General features: G+C 34.8%; 2 protein-coding genes across 2 annotated transcripts; one reads left to right on the top strand and one right to left on the bottom strand.

The window, feature by feature from the left end:
* Positions 1-39: 39 nt before the first annotated feature.
* On the bottom strand, positions 40-4385 carry LOC107002507 (tryptophan synthase beta chain 1). Its single transcript, XM_015200560.1, has 5 exons — positions 4033-4385; positions 2428-2784; positions 953-1395; positions 728-822; positions 40-408 (listed from the first exon to the last, which is right to left on the bottom strand). The coding sequence occupies exons 1-5, from the start codon at positions 4369-4371 to the stop codon at positions 233-235; spliced, it is 1410 nt and encodes a 469-aa protein (XP_015056046.1). The 5' UTR covers positions 4372-4385; the 3' UTR covers positions 40-232.
* A 2140-nt stretch (positions 4386-6525) lies between these two features.
* Positions 6526-14580, top strand: LOC107002665 (FHA domain-containing protein DDL). Its single transcript, XM_015200790.2, has 11 exons — positions 6526-6638; positions 8084-9116; positions 9730-9758; positions 10657-10723; positions 10969-11026; positions 11807-11899; positions 13275-13389; positions 13478-13525; positions 13619-13664; positions 13759-13829; positions 14217-14580. The coding sequence occupies exons 2-11, from the start codon at positions 8121-8123 to the stop codon at positions 14251-14253; spliced, it is 1560 nt and encodes a 519-aa protein (XP_015056276.1). The 5' UTR covers positions 6526-6638; positions 8084-8120; the 3' UTR covers positions 14254-14580.
* Positions 14581-14830: the final 250 nt, after the last annotated feature.

Below are 14830 nucleotides of genomic sequence, written 5' to 3'. Positions count from 1 at the left end.
AAACATGTAAAACAAAATAAAATTTTACAAAGACAAATATTGACAACTCCATCTTTGTAAGCTTGTTCATATTTCAAGTTGGGATAAAGGAGGGTTTTCGAACAAGCAGATCCAATAAAAACTTACAAGAAAAATGTTTTATTCATCAGAATGGGCATATTTTTTTACCAATACAACAAATTTGTTTCACTCAGTTACCTAAAGTACAAAACGAATCCAAAAGGGATTCAAATTAAACCTTCAAATACTTAATAGCTGTCTGAACATCTTTATCTCCTCTGCCACTGCAGTTAAGCACCACCCTAGTTCCATTGGGTAGAGTAGGGCACAACTTCTCCAAGTAAGCCAGTGCATGAGATGTTTCCAGTGCAGGAATAATGCCCTCTAACCGAGACAATCGCTTGAAGGCTGCAAATGAAGATCGACACAGGAAGAGAACTTTAGTGAAACTTAAAACATTACAGGAAGATGCAATGATGAAAGTTAAAACCTATGTCGTTAGGTGTGTGTCGGATCCTCTAAAGTTGTGCATCTTTGGAGGATCCAACACGGGTGCGGTGCAACAACATTCTGGAGGGTCCAAGCAACATAGGCAAAAACCATGTGCAAGCCATTTTGTGTTACTTTGACTTAATTGTAAGATGAAGTCTAAAACGAGTGAATTCAAATGCAACCGAAGCAGAAACCAAGATTAGAATCAGGAATTATTAGAGAAGTCAACAGTCACCTTCTAAAGCCTCCTCATCAGTAATGCTATAATACTCTGCCCGTCCTAAGTCTTTCAAAAAGCTATGCTCTGGCCCAACTCCAGGGTAATCCAGTCTGGCAAGTCATAAGGAGGAGAAGAAAAGAGAAATGAAAAACGGACCGGTGAGATGTAAAGATCTGCTATCGAATGACCTGCTAAAACTAACAAATAAGACACTTCCATGACCGAAAAAAGAAGTATTACCCAGCGCTAATAGAATGGGGCTCAACTATTTGTCCATCTTCATCTTGCAGCAGGTAGCTCATAGCTCCATGCAGTACTCCAACCTCTCCCTTTGTCAAAGTTGCAGCATGTTTTCCACTATCAACACCAAAACCGGCAGCTTCTACCCCAATCAACCTAACATCTTCATCATCAACAAACTCATGGAACAGTCCCATAGCATTTGAGCCTCCACCAATACATGCGACAAGCACGTCTGGTTTCCCACCCCATTTTTCCAATGCTTGCTTCCTTGTTTCTTTGCCAATCACTGCATGGAAGTCTCTTACCATCATGGGGTACGGATGTGGGCCTGCAACAGATCCAAGTATGTAATGAGTTGTCTCAACATTTGTAACCCAATCCCTTATAGCCTCTGAAGTGGCATCCTTGAGTGTAGCAGTCCCAGAGTGAACTGCTCTAACCTGCATGTAAATTATGGAAAATGTAGTCAAGAAATGCCAGCAACTCGATAGAAAAATGGTTTGATATTATTCTTTTTTATCAAATTATAAAAACTGGTCTGATACTCTTTGAGACTCTGATCATCCCTGTTAAATAGAGAAGCCATAGTTAGTTAGACGGGTACCAAAGAGGAAGAAATGAAGCCAAAAGTAACCGTCTGATAAAATACTTCTTTGCATTTTTATTGATACTATGTAAATATTTGTACGTCCTTCAGATAAGTCCCAGCTAACACACTTGGGATTCCACAACTGTTGCAGAATGCAATTTCCAGGGAGATTTCTTCCTTGCATTTGTATCTATAAGGCTCATTCATGGATTTTAAAAAAGGACCACCATATCCTTATCAATATCGATAACCATCCACATGATATGCTCTACATCAAACTCAATTTATCGTATACTAGTTCCTCCCATTTACAGTATTGGGAACTTAAACTTTTGGTTACTGAAACTATGGAGTGCACTTACCACATCAGAATTTCAATAAGCATCAAATGCAACAAAGAATGTACTCCCTTCGAACAAAATTGAATTTCCTAGTTCAATAGACTCGGTTATTGATTATAGGAGTTGTAGAATCAAATTGTTTTATATTGGTTGGGAGAAGATGTCAGATGCTCCCTCTTTTTCAGAAAATATAAGAGAGTAGCTTTGAAAAAGCAAATAATATTTCCTTATTAGCTTATGTTTCCTCCTCCTTTATTAGTATAACATGTTAGAAAAGTACTTTTTATGAGGAAAATGAACATTAATGTGGGACAGACTAAAAAGGAAAGGTTGCCATTCAATTTGGGATACACACATATGTATGCATAGAGAAAATACATCTAAGTGAATATGTCGAAGTCATCACACAATATAAACAGCAACATGACACTGATGAAATACCATGGAACAACAGAGTTGGTCCATAAATTATTTGCATACTTTACATGTTCTCTATTAAGCAAGCTAAAACAAACACATAACTCATAATGTAGGAAACAAACCTCAGCTCCAAGCAGGCGCATTCTGAAGACGTTTAGTGCTTGTCTCTCCATATCTTGCGCACCCATATAGATAATGCATTCCAAACCAAAACGAGCACAAACAGTAGCAGTGGCAACACCATGCTGACCTGCCCCCGTCTCAGCAATGATGCGTTTCTTGCCCAAGCGCTTGGCAAGCAAAGCTTGGGCAACCGCATTATTAATTTTGTGGGCACCAGTGTGGTTAAGATCCTCCCTTTTCAAGTAGATCAGTGGCCCTTCACCATTCGTACGTTTGTAGTGCTCAGTAAGTCGCTCTGCAAAATAAAGGGGACTCTCTCTGCCTACATAATCTCTTAATATTCCATCTAGCTCTTTCTGCAGACAACAGAAATCAGTTAAAAGAATTAGACATTTTATATGGGACATCACAGGCCTTCACGACGAACAGGATTGAAAAAAGAACAAAAAGAGAGTTGTTTACGAAAAGAAAAGGCCATGACAAAAATTGCTTTTTTCAGTAGACTTGAACGGTGTTAAGAATCCAACAAAGGTTTCCCATCTTGTAATTTGGTAACTGCTATGCTTGAGAAGCTTCTCTTGTCATAGCAATATACCTTCTGTTTCAAGCTCACCACATAAAATACCAGTTCAGGGAAACAAAACTATTGAAGAAAGGAAATTGCAATTGCCATTGAATACTCAGCCTTACATGGGTCCATATATTCCAGAGGTAAAAAGACTCATATACAACATTATCAGCTTACTTTGTTAATCAAGGCTGATGACTTGATGGACTAACAGTTTAAGAGGAATATAGGGCACACATTGCCCCGGTTCTCAGACCAGATAATTGTTGGGCTAAACCATCCCACAAATACTCTTAACATGGTGATGATATTGTCCGCATTGGGTCAAGCCTGCGTGGTTTTTCCCAAAAGGACTCACACCATTAAGAGATTCCTTACAGCTTATATGTAGCTTACTTTTCTTTTTAGCAACAATAATGAGAGCAAGCTTTGGCACAATGGTAAAGCTGCTCTTTTGCTGATCTATAGGTCTCCATTCCAGATGTGAGAGCAGACTCTTTACAAAAATGCAAGAGAGACTGCTAGATGCATACCACTTCTTTCTCCCAATCCCAAGCTAGTTAAGGATCCCCTATCTAGAAAAAGGGGGAAGATCTAATGATACAGCACTAAATCCTGAAACTGGTTTTTTGATATCAAAACACTAATTCCTGAAACTATTCCTATTCATTGCACAATCAACCAGACGTCTCCTGTTCAACTTCACTAACATATTCATTGATAGAATGCAGGGTTTAAGTATAATTAAGTTTACAATAATAACAACCAAGTAAATGATATCAAATATCACCAATCAATATTAAACTACACTTATCCATCCCACCTTTCCACTCTATCTGAACCATTTCATTTCAATACTACTTAACAATTTGTCTTGTAAGGCAAATGAAATCAAATCACCAATTCGTAAATTTATGCAACAAAAATCAATAGAAACAAAAATAAACTTCTAGAACCTGAAAATCTACATTTCAATACTACTACAATCATCAATTTGAAATTTATGCAAATTAAAACAAAGTTCATTTCCGAGAACCTGAAAAGCTTCATCGGTAGCGAGTGATTTGAAAGCTGTCTCGAGCTCATCAAGTGCGTGCATTAGAGTTTCAGGCACGTATTTTCCCCCAAATTTTCCGAAACGTCCGAACGAATCGGGACGTTGAATAGCCGCCGGTTCATCAACCGCCTGAGCCGCCATTGATTGCTTTTCTGTAAGAACACAAACAATGGAAGGAGGAAACTTCGAGGATGAGGAGTGGCAAGGTGTAATTTTGTTGAGTTTGAGGGGTATTTGGAATTTAGGAAAGTTGGAGGAGGAGGAAGCGGCGGAGGAAAGGCGGCAATGTTTCGGAGATACGGTGGAGGAGAAGGCCATGTTTGGATGAAAAGTTTAAATAAAAATTGAATTTTACTTTTGGTGTTTTAAATAGGGGTGGTGGGTGGACACCATGGAATTTTATGAATACGTGGCTCATTTTGATTCAATGCTAATTTAACTTTTAGATTTATTTATAGATTTTGAAATTAAAATTTAAAATATTCTTGTATTAAACAAGTGTATTTTATTTTATTGAAAAATTTAATGCTAGTTTGACAATAGGATAAGAAATAATAAATATCGAATTTAATTTTAGAATGACTTATGTCAAATTAAAGGATAATTTGTTCCGTGATTGGTTATTTTGAGATTATCGTTATGTTATTTTTATTTCTTATTTATGGTGTGATAATTATCTTGAAATAATTTATCTCGAGGTAATTAATCATAGAATAATTTATCCTCAATCAAACGAGATATTTTATTTTTTCTCATTCTTCATTTATTTTATCTTTTATAGTAGTTGTACTCGTAGGTTGTATCCAGATTTCTAATACAGTTTTATCCTTGATATTATAGATGCATGAGATTACATATCAACAATAAATGATATAATGTATCTAATTAATAATCCAATTTTTACTAAGACAATTTGACATCTTTTTTAATTGCAAGTGAATGAAAATTTAACATTTTCTTCTTTAATAACTTCCTTTTCTCAATTTTCCATTTCTTCATTGTTTTCATTTTCCTTTTATCTTAAACTCAATTTTAAAAATCGACGTGCCATAAATATGAATTGTTCAATTGAACAATATATCAAAAACTAAATTTTGAGATCATTAATAGATGATTCGAGATGACTGGATTGAGAAAAAAAATGCTCAGCAACGTATTATGTACATATAACGCTCTTCAAAATAAAGTAAAATAAATTGAGAAAGTTTCACAAATAGCCACTAAATTAATTTAATTAAACTTCGTAGCTACATTTCGCTAATGACGATTCGTAGCGGAAAAATTACATAAATTGGTACATTTTTTATAAATAATTACTGATTTTAACAATTTTTTTTATTATCATTTATAGCAATATTATGTAAAATCTGCAATATAAATTAAAAGTGTTATGAAACTATGTAAATTTAGAAGAAGAAGAAATTAGGGAGAAGAGAAAAGATCTCTTATTCATAGCATATTCAGGATATATAGATCTTTCACAAATCTTATTTACAACGAAGGAAAACCCTTTATTTATAGGGAAAACCTTACTTGGTCCCCAAGTATGATTCCTAACCATATACTACAAAGACTCTACATAATTAGACATTCACTATAATACAAATTGTTTATAACAAAAAGTGAATTATGTATGCAATGTATATGAATTATAATTGTTTTTTGAAATACGGAAAATGACCTAAAATACCCTCGAAGTATTAGAAATGGTACAAAATTACCCTTCATCCATCTATTGGCTCCAAAATATCATTGTCATCATTGTCATCCACTTTTGTGTTCAAAATTGACCACTTATTTAGCGATTTTAAAATTAAATTTTTTAAATATTTTTTAAAATTAATACATTTTAAAAAATATACTATAATAAAAAAATATTTACCATTTATAGCAATAGTATTTTTTTTTCACTTGACCATTTTTAATTCATCTATAATACAAGTTTAATACATATTACAAAGATAAATTTATTATTCAAATATAATACAAGTTTTAATACGGATAATACATTTATCACACATTTTAATACACTTATAATACAATGTGACAGTTTTTTATCAAACAAACATAATATATTTCAAAAACAATTATAATTCAAATATATTTACATAAATAATTCAGTTTTAGTACATGTTACATATTTATCACAATATTGCTATAAATGGTAATAAACAAAAAGTATCGTTAAAATCAGTAATTACTTTTAAAAATGTATTAATTTATGTAATTTTTCCATTAATTTTTCTCTCTAATTTACTTTCTCTCTATTTTGCTCGACACTTATCCGATATATAAATGGTCTCTCTCAAAAAACCCTAATTTTTCAGGTAATTTCTGATTGCAAATTATATATGTTTGTTTATCCGCGTATTTTTCCGAATAAATTTCTATTTTTATTTTTTTGAATAATATTCAAAGCCCAACATGTTACATAAAGTGGCTTAGGCCCATTGGAAGCTAAAGCCCAAAAACCCGAAGATCCGAGATTTTCATTCATCACTATCCTTTACTCTTCTGGTTTCTGAGTTTTTTTTTTTCTTCCAACTTTTCAATGCGCGGCAAACCCTAATCCTCTTCAGCTTAAGGTAAAACTCTACATTTTGTGCTTATGAACAACTATACATGTATGCAATCTTCATACAAGCAATTAGCTAATGAATTACTTTTTAGCATTTCATTTTTATTAACTTCGGTTTTCATAATCGATGTAATTTTTGCAATTTGGTTATCATATACACTGGCAATGTTGTTGTTGTTGTTGTTTTATCATGTGATTAAGCTCATTTGAGTTGAGTTTTTATTGGAAACAAACTCTATCGACTCAAAAGGTAGGAATCTCTTAACATTGGCAATGTTGTTGTTGTTGATCTTTTATGATGTGATTAAAGCTCATTTGAGTTGAGTTTTTATTGGAAACAAACTCTATGTACTCAAAATGTAAGGATAAAATCTGTGTACATTCTATACTCGGAAACTCTAACATTATTATTTATCATGAAAATTTGATTAAATTGAATGTAAAGAAATTGGCTTGCGCACACGTGCATTAGTTATATGAGGCTTAAATTTTCAAAGAGAAGTAAGTACTTTACGTTTGTTTTATTTCCGTGAGGTTATGGAGCTGAAATTGTAACGCATTGATATGTTTTTATAAAAAAATTTCATTTATTGAGGTTAGAATATTGATCGTTTCAGATATGCGAATTTGTGATGATTATGAAGTATTTTGGAGTGAGAGCTCCTTCAGATTAAAGTTTTAGGAAATATACAATAGATTTGTCAATCCTAAACTTAAAAGCATTGTTACTTAATTTGAGTTTGACTAAAAAAAATTTGTCTTACTTTTCTCCTTATAAATTGATTCTATTTGAATTTCATCAATAATATGTAAATTTGTTATAATTATCTCTTGTACATATATAATCTTGAAGTATGGTTGTCATAAAACATATATAATCTTGAAGTAGGTATCTATTGTTTCACCTTTCACATAAGGTGGAAAACAATGTAGTATCCCCTCCCCCTAGTAATATTTTATAATGAAATACAATCAATAAGAAATGATATTGATGTAGGGATAGTCAAACAAAGCCAACATCCTATCCTACTCAGACCCAGTTTGTGGGATTACATTGACGATGTTGTCGCTGTTTTATCAAGTGGTTGTAGAAGAACTTATTAGAATAATGGTGCGATGTTGTTTGTTAGGGAAGAAGTGGCATCAAAATACAAAAATGAAGCTTGAAAAGTAGTGAAAGTTACATAGTGTATGAGTATCATGTAAATCAAAACAAAAGGAGTGTGATATTTGTTCAGGATATGAAAGCATATTGTGCAAAATGTAATTTGTGCATGTGTGTTAGTTCTTTCAAAAACTTAACAGTGTTAAAGAATTAGTATTTTTGTTGTTTAATTGCTTGAAATGGATAGGGTGTCTGAAAGAGTGATGGTTTTTGTACTTCTTGTCAAATAATTTTGATTTGATTTTGCTTCTGGGTGTTTCTGGGGTATTAATCCTATATTTTTTTAGTTTTTGCCAAGATTCATCTGCCCAGTCGACCTCTATAATGGGGCGCAGCGTCTCTAGATCACCTGCCAGGGGTCGTGGATCTCCTCGCAGGAGGAGCCCTTCACGCAGGGAAAGGTCACCTGCTCATAAAAGGAGTTCACATGCTGCAAGTTCAGCTGTAGCAGAGAAGCCTTCAAGACGTGCAAGGTCAAGATCTCCTGTTCCTCTTTCACCTGCTCGAGAGAAGCCTTCTAGTCGAAATAAATCCCCAAAGCGCAGAAAATCAATCTCCCCTGCATCTCACTCCCCAGTCAGAGAGAAACCCTCAAGTCGCATGAAGTCCTTCAAACGAGCTAAGTCAAGGTCTCCGGATTCAAAGTTGTTACAGGGAGAGAAATCTTCAGGCCGAGCCAGGTCTCCTAAACGTGCCAAGTTGCAGTCTCCTGAACCACGCTCACCCTCACCACGAACAAAAAGACTGAGGAGAGCAGAACGAGAGACTGAAGAAAAATTGAGGGAGCGGGATCCGGAGAAGAATCACAGGAGATCTAATGATAGAGCTACATATAGGGAAAAGGATTCTGACAAAATGTTGCCTGAATCTCGCTCACCCTCACCACGAACAAAAAGACTAAGAAGAGCAGAACGAGAAGCTGAAGAAAAGCCAAGGGAACGGGAGCCTGAAAAAAATCATGGGAGAGCTAGTGATAGGGCTACACATAGAGAAAAGGATTCTGACAGAATGTTACCTGAATCTCGTTCACCCTCACCACGAACAAAGAGACTAAGGAGAGCAGATCGAGAAGCTGTAGAGAAGTCGAGGGAGCGGGAGGCTGAAAAAAACCATGGGAGAGCTAGTGATAGGGCGGCACATAAGGATTCTGATAGAGTGATGCAAATCGAAAAGAGAGAGAGAAAATCAGGAAAGGACTCAAAAGATAATGGATCGTATAAGTCGAGAAATGGTCGATCAGCTTCACCTTCAGAACGTCAGCATAGAAGTCGGCACAGATCGAGATCACCTGTACCAGCTGATAGTAGAGCACATTCTGAGGTGTCTGGTGATATTCGATCGCATTAAGTAACCTTTATTTATATGAGACAAACCATGCCTGCATTTCATTTGCCTATGATTAACCTTAAAAACTAATTATGCTCCTTTGACATTCACTACTGAGTTTTCCTTGCATTTTATTAGTCTCCAGTTTTAGACTGGGAAAGCAGGGTAATAATTAAAGATTTAAAGCCAGAAAATATGGTTGATGTTTATCTAATATTCTCTTGTACTTAATCTTCTTGAGGTTTCCTCTGCTCTTGAACAATGATTTAGGTTCCTTTTTTCTCTTTTTCTCTTTTTCGAGTACCTTTGTAAATAATATGTTGGTCAGGCAAATACATTCAAATGGATGAGATGTTTAAAAAACTAAAATTGCTGTACTTATCCACCTGAACAATATGGCAGAAAATATTTGTAGGTTCTGAACTGCAATAACATGCCATGCCTAATTTCTGTACGAGTTTATCTACTATCTAGGTCTTACACATGAAAGACCCCTATGCAACTTCAGGAAAGATTTATCATTTTATTGATGCATCCGTATAATAAGACAGCTTACACTTCACTTTAGTTTTAAAATTGAGTTCTTATTGGGTGCTTCTGTTTGCAGGTAACAAACTTAACGAGAGATGAACTCAGGTGAGTTGCTGCCTTATCTCTTGATCAGAGTATTAATTGAGTAGATTTAGTTGATAATACTTTTCTTTTTTTGCTGTGATGATGTCATTGGAAGGGACACACACACATGCTTTGATGAACTCTGAACACTCTGGAGTAAATTATCATTTTTCTCATGCTTGTTTGAGCAAGATGGGCTTAGACTTGCTCAAATCCCTCTTATGAATAATTTTACTTGCAGTCAAGGAGTTAGCACAATTATATTTGTTTTAATAGAAAAAAGGTTAAATAAATTGTTATGTGTCTGCAAGGTTAGTCTGGAGGAGAAAGCATCACAATTACTGAATTACATATTTTCATGTATTAAATTTACATTATCTGATGAATTTAACTTTTGAATCCTGGTGAATGGTGCAACAAATATTCCCAACATACTGGAATGTTTCCTTTGTAGAAAGCTTACATGAATCTTAGTTGAAAGGAGTTTAAATATTTGTACTAGTCTGTTAAACAATGTGAATTTGGGCAGTAAATCTCAGGGTCCTGTTTCCTGTTGTACTGGTGATGGACGGTAGTAATGAATTAATGTTAACATATACTAGGCACTTAGCTCTATAATCTCATTAGTCATGTGACTTTTCAATTTACTACTTCACATATGTCCCCATAGAGAAATTGATTCTGAAATTTCTTTAAGCCATAATGTACTGTGCTTAGCGGGACAATATAGTGATTTTGTTGTATGGATGCTGCTGCTTACTGCCAAAGTTTGGCTCTCTCTTTAAGAGTTTAAGTTGGTGCAAAGATTTCTAATTCGTAAACATTTGGTTTGTTTTCATGATGTGCTTGCATATAGACTTGAAATTTTATGAAAAATATAGAAGCTGAATTGCTAATAAGTATTATTTTGCTTGTGCAGGAATGGTGAAGATGACTCCTTATCTAAAATGATGGAAGCTGAGGAGGCCTTGGAAGCTAAAAATAAAGTATTATTTCTTCGCAAATTACCTTGAGTTTCATTACATTAAATTTAGACCCACTATTTCCTTCATTTTTGTTTTAAATTACAAAGAAAAAGGGAGTCCTTTCTTATGTAGGGGTGACGATAATCTATGTTTATTCACACTTTAACTGATTGTTTTTTTGCAGATATGTTTATCTTACTGCGTTCTGATTAGTAGCTTTATTTGACGATTGTAGTAATATTAGTTATTGGTGCTATGATGTACAGGATAAGCCTTCGTTTGAGCTCTCTGGAAAGCTTGCAGCAGAAACTAATCGAGTAAGAGGTAATGGCTAGTAACTAAGTTGCTTAAGTCTTTAAATTGATGAATGAGTTTACATTCTTATTGCACACTTCTTTTGCAAGTTATATTACATTTCTCTCCCGAGAGTTAGTACATTCAAACTTTCAGTGGATTTTTGGGTAATCTGCTCAGGGAGCTTATTCCTGTAATCTCATAAAAAGATCTGAAGCTGGTAAACAACTCTACCTTAATGGGCTTCATGGCTTTGGAGAATATTTTCTGAACCAAAGGGAAGTTATTAATTCATTCATTTTTCCTAAGAAAAGTTCATTTATATTCTACAAAATCATTATTTGCTGTATGGTATGGAAAGACTATACATATTGATTTTGAAGTGGGTTTTGGTGCTAAACTTGCATAATCTTGATGTATATGCCTTGCTTCCAACAAATTAATGAAAGTCAAAGCTATATTTTGCTGTATGTATGAAGTTCTATCAAGTGAGCCCATGAGGCTTTCGAGCGTGGGTTGCTCTAGGCCTCACCACTGTGTAACATTACAAGCTTGATCCCCTCAAAACTTAATAAGGTTTGGATTGATCATATTACTGCTAACATGATCTTAACTGTTAAGATACACTATGGATGTCCTTAAAGAGAAACGGTTGGAAAGAAAATGAAGAACTTGTGTACTATAGGATATTTTGCCCTTCGAGCATGAGAGGACATAAGACATATCTTGGTTTCGTGTTTGTCAACTAACAAAGAGAATACACCTCTGTATTATATCTACCTTTCCTCATTGTATGCTGTTCCATGCCAGGCATAACACTTCTCTTCAATGAGCCACCAGATGCTAGAAAACCCGACATAAGATGGCGCTTGTATGTTTTTAAGGGTGGTGAAGTCCTTAATGGTAAATTTTCTTGATCCTTCTATTTATTCATTCTTACGTCATAGTGTATCTTTTTTATAAATTGCTCCATAAATGGCTCCATTTCTTTTTATAATTTTATTTTAGTACATCTTGTAATATTAAAATACAACAAATGTCTTCTATGCATATTCACAAATTGTGGTGTCCTTCGCCAGTAACTATCACATTGTACTTGTGCAAATTTGACTACATGTGCTTCTTTCTATTTATTTGATATAGTGGTGGGAAGCCTGCTTATTGAGATGCATTAATCATTATAAGTATCATGTGCACCTACCAAGGACATGCATTCCTTTTTTTGGCGGACTGCCTACTGATATAGCTTTGTTCTTTATAATGTGGTTGGTAAAAACATAACCCTATACATGACATCCATTACACCTGATACTGCCTCTTAATTCAAGTGGTAGTCGTAGATTTATGTCAAGTTCAACGTCCTAGCTGAATTTTGCTTGTCTTTAAAGATGAGATATGACAGAACTACATGACATACCCAGTAGTTTAATGAAACTAAATGATCCTCCTCTTAGTTTGTATATTTCCAGAAGCCTGTATTTGCTAGGAGTTGCATAGGATGGTATATTTTTTTGAACAAATCGACCCAATCACCCCGATGACTTTCTTTTATATGTCTTTTCTTGTATTTTTGTAAACTGATTAATGCATTTTATCCAATTATATAATATGTCTAAGGTCGTGACTTTCCATGATCTTACAATTTTCCCTTCCTTGAGAAATAAGGGTAAAGAAGAACTCTGGAGTCGCCAATGTCTTGGTCCTTATTATCATACCATAAAAAGCTTTGCTATACTATAGCCACATGTTAAAGTAGAAGGGTAGTCTTACATTTCTTAAACTAGATGGGAGCATGACACAGTTACATAGTAACTACAGGAGAGGATGTCTAATTGACCCGAAATATGTTGGCTGAACATGTTTTGTCGAGCTGGAAAAACATTAAGCTTGTGATATATGGATGTTAGTGAGGGTGGGTGCTATGGACTTTTAATTTTAAATCGTTAAAGTGGATTTGTCAGGATCAAGATGGAATCTGTGACATTCTAAATGGAGGTACTATATCTTATATTATTCATTTGGTGCAGTTCTCTGTAAATCAAGAATTTATCTTCCTTCAATCTGTCTGCATATTCGATTGGTTTCAACATCCACACATCCCCACCCCCCCTCCAAAAAAAGAAAAAAAAAGAAATCAACTTCTGTATGAATATTGTAATGGTGGCATCACTTAGTTCCCTCCATTGGGTTACTGTCCTTTACTCTTATCTCACTCCCCTCTTGGATATTTAGTGGTGATGGAAAATGATCTAGATAATGAATTTTCCATGTGTTATAGATCCTCTATATGTTCATCGCCAAAGCTGTTATCTTTTTGGGAGAGAAAGGAGGGTTGCAGACGTTCCCACAGATCACCCATCTTGCAGCAAGCAACATGCTGTCCTCCAGTACCGGTACAATATAATCTTAAGTACTGATTCATTCAACTTCAGTATTTTACAGTTCATTTGACCTTTTATTTTTTGGTCATTTGGATTATAGGCAAGTTGAGAAGGACAAACCCGACGGTACTTCATCAAAGCAAGTAAGGTGAGACTGTGGTGCTCAGTTGTTCGGTGCAAGTTTGTGACATATCTCTACATATACCTCACTGACAATTGCTTGTTTAATGGGTCTATATAGGCCATACGTAATGGATCTTGGAAGCACTAATGGTACTTTCATTAATGTGAGTCATGATTTGCATTTCTCGTCTCTTTGCGTAGAAGGTTGTGTAATGATTGGTTTCCATATGGCTCAATGACCCTCACTTTTATTTATAGGAAAACCGGATTGAGCCTGAGAGATACTATGAACTATTTGAAAAGGATACCCTTAAGTTTGGTAATAGTAGGTAAGTTGCTTTCACCAACTTTATCAGTTGCTTGAATTTACATGCTTCATTTTTATCTTCTAAAAGTTATGATTGTCTGGATAAGTTTCTGTTTTCTGAGCTATGCTTCAATCTTCTTGCTATTCTTTTTCTTTTAATTTTAAACCCTTGTCATTGCGTACTTCATTTCATATCGATTTCCATCAACATCATGGACTCCAATTGCTAATTTTATCATAAATGCAATTTCACAGAACTTAATATGATTTTGGAGTTTGATCACATCAGTTTGAATTAGATTGTTTTCTATATTCTTTCATTTACACTCTTTGCCTGAATGAGTTTGCGCTTGATACTTTATTTACACTCCTAGATTTTGCATTAATGTGTTGATGGAAAAATTTGCAGCCGAGAGTATGTGCTGCTTCACGAGAATTCAGCATGATGAAAGTCTCGCTAAAATGCTAGACAGAGGTGTCATTTGCATTGACTGGCTTGATGTTGGACGCTTTCATTCACAAACGATCAAACATTTGTTAGGCCTTGTTTACCAGCACACTAGCCATTGCAAGTTACTCAGCTAAAATCGTGTAATGTGCTCGAGTTTTGGGCATTGTTAATGGAAATTTTGGTTCCATAGCCTCCATGATTCTTGGATGGTTTGTTCCAGTTTGTTTATAAGCTCTTAGTTCCCTCATAAATGGGATTGTGTAAAATTGTTTATCAGGCCATAACTAGTGAATGTGCACTCACATTTCCCTCAAGTAATGAATATTTATCCTTTCCTATCATTGTTTTGTTATAAAAAATGAATCTAATGATTTGGTGTGTTGGATTAAGTTCTCATCACTAAAATTTGTCATGTTTTTTTTTTACTATTTGATTCTATTTTATGATGGTGGTATTCGAGTCTGCCCTTTTTTACGTGTTGTTTTGCCTTGAAAGGAAAATGAGCTTTACTCCTATGGGCTCTAGGCGCTCCTGTGGTTTGGAGGACGCACAAAGGATGTTGTCGATGAACA

Source organism: Solanum pennellii, chromosome 10 (assembly GCF_001406875.1).
Source record: "Solanum pennellii chromosome 10, SPENNV200".
Taxonomy (NCBI): domain Eukaryota; kingdom Viridiplantae; phylum Streptophyta; class Magnoliopsida; order Solanales; family Solanaceae; genus Solanum; species Solanum pennellii.
This window is presented reverse-complemented; position numbering and strand designations above follow the sequence as displayed.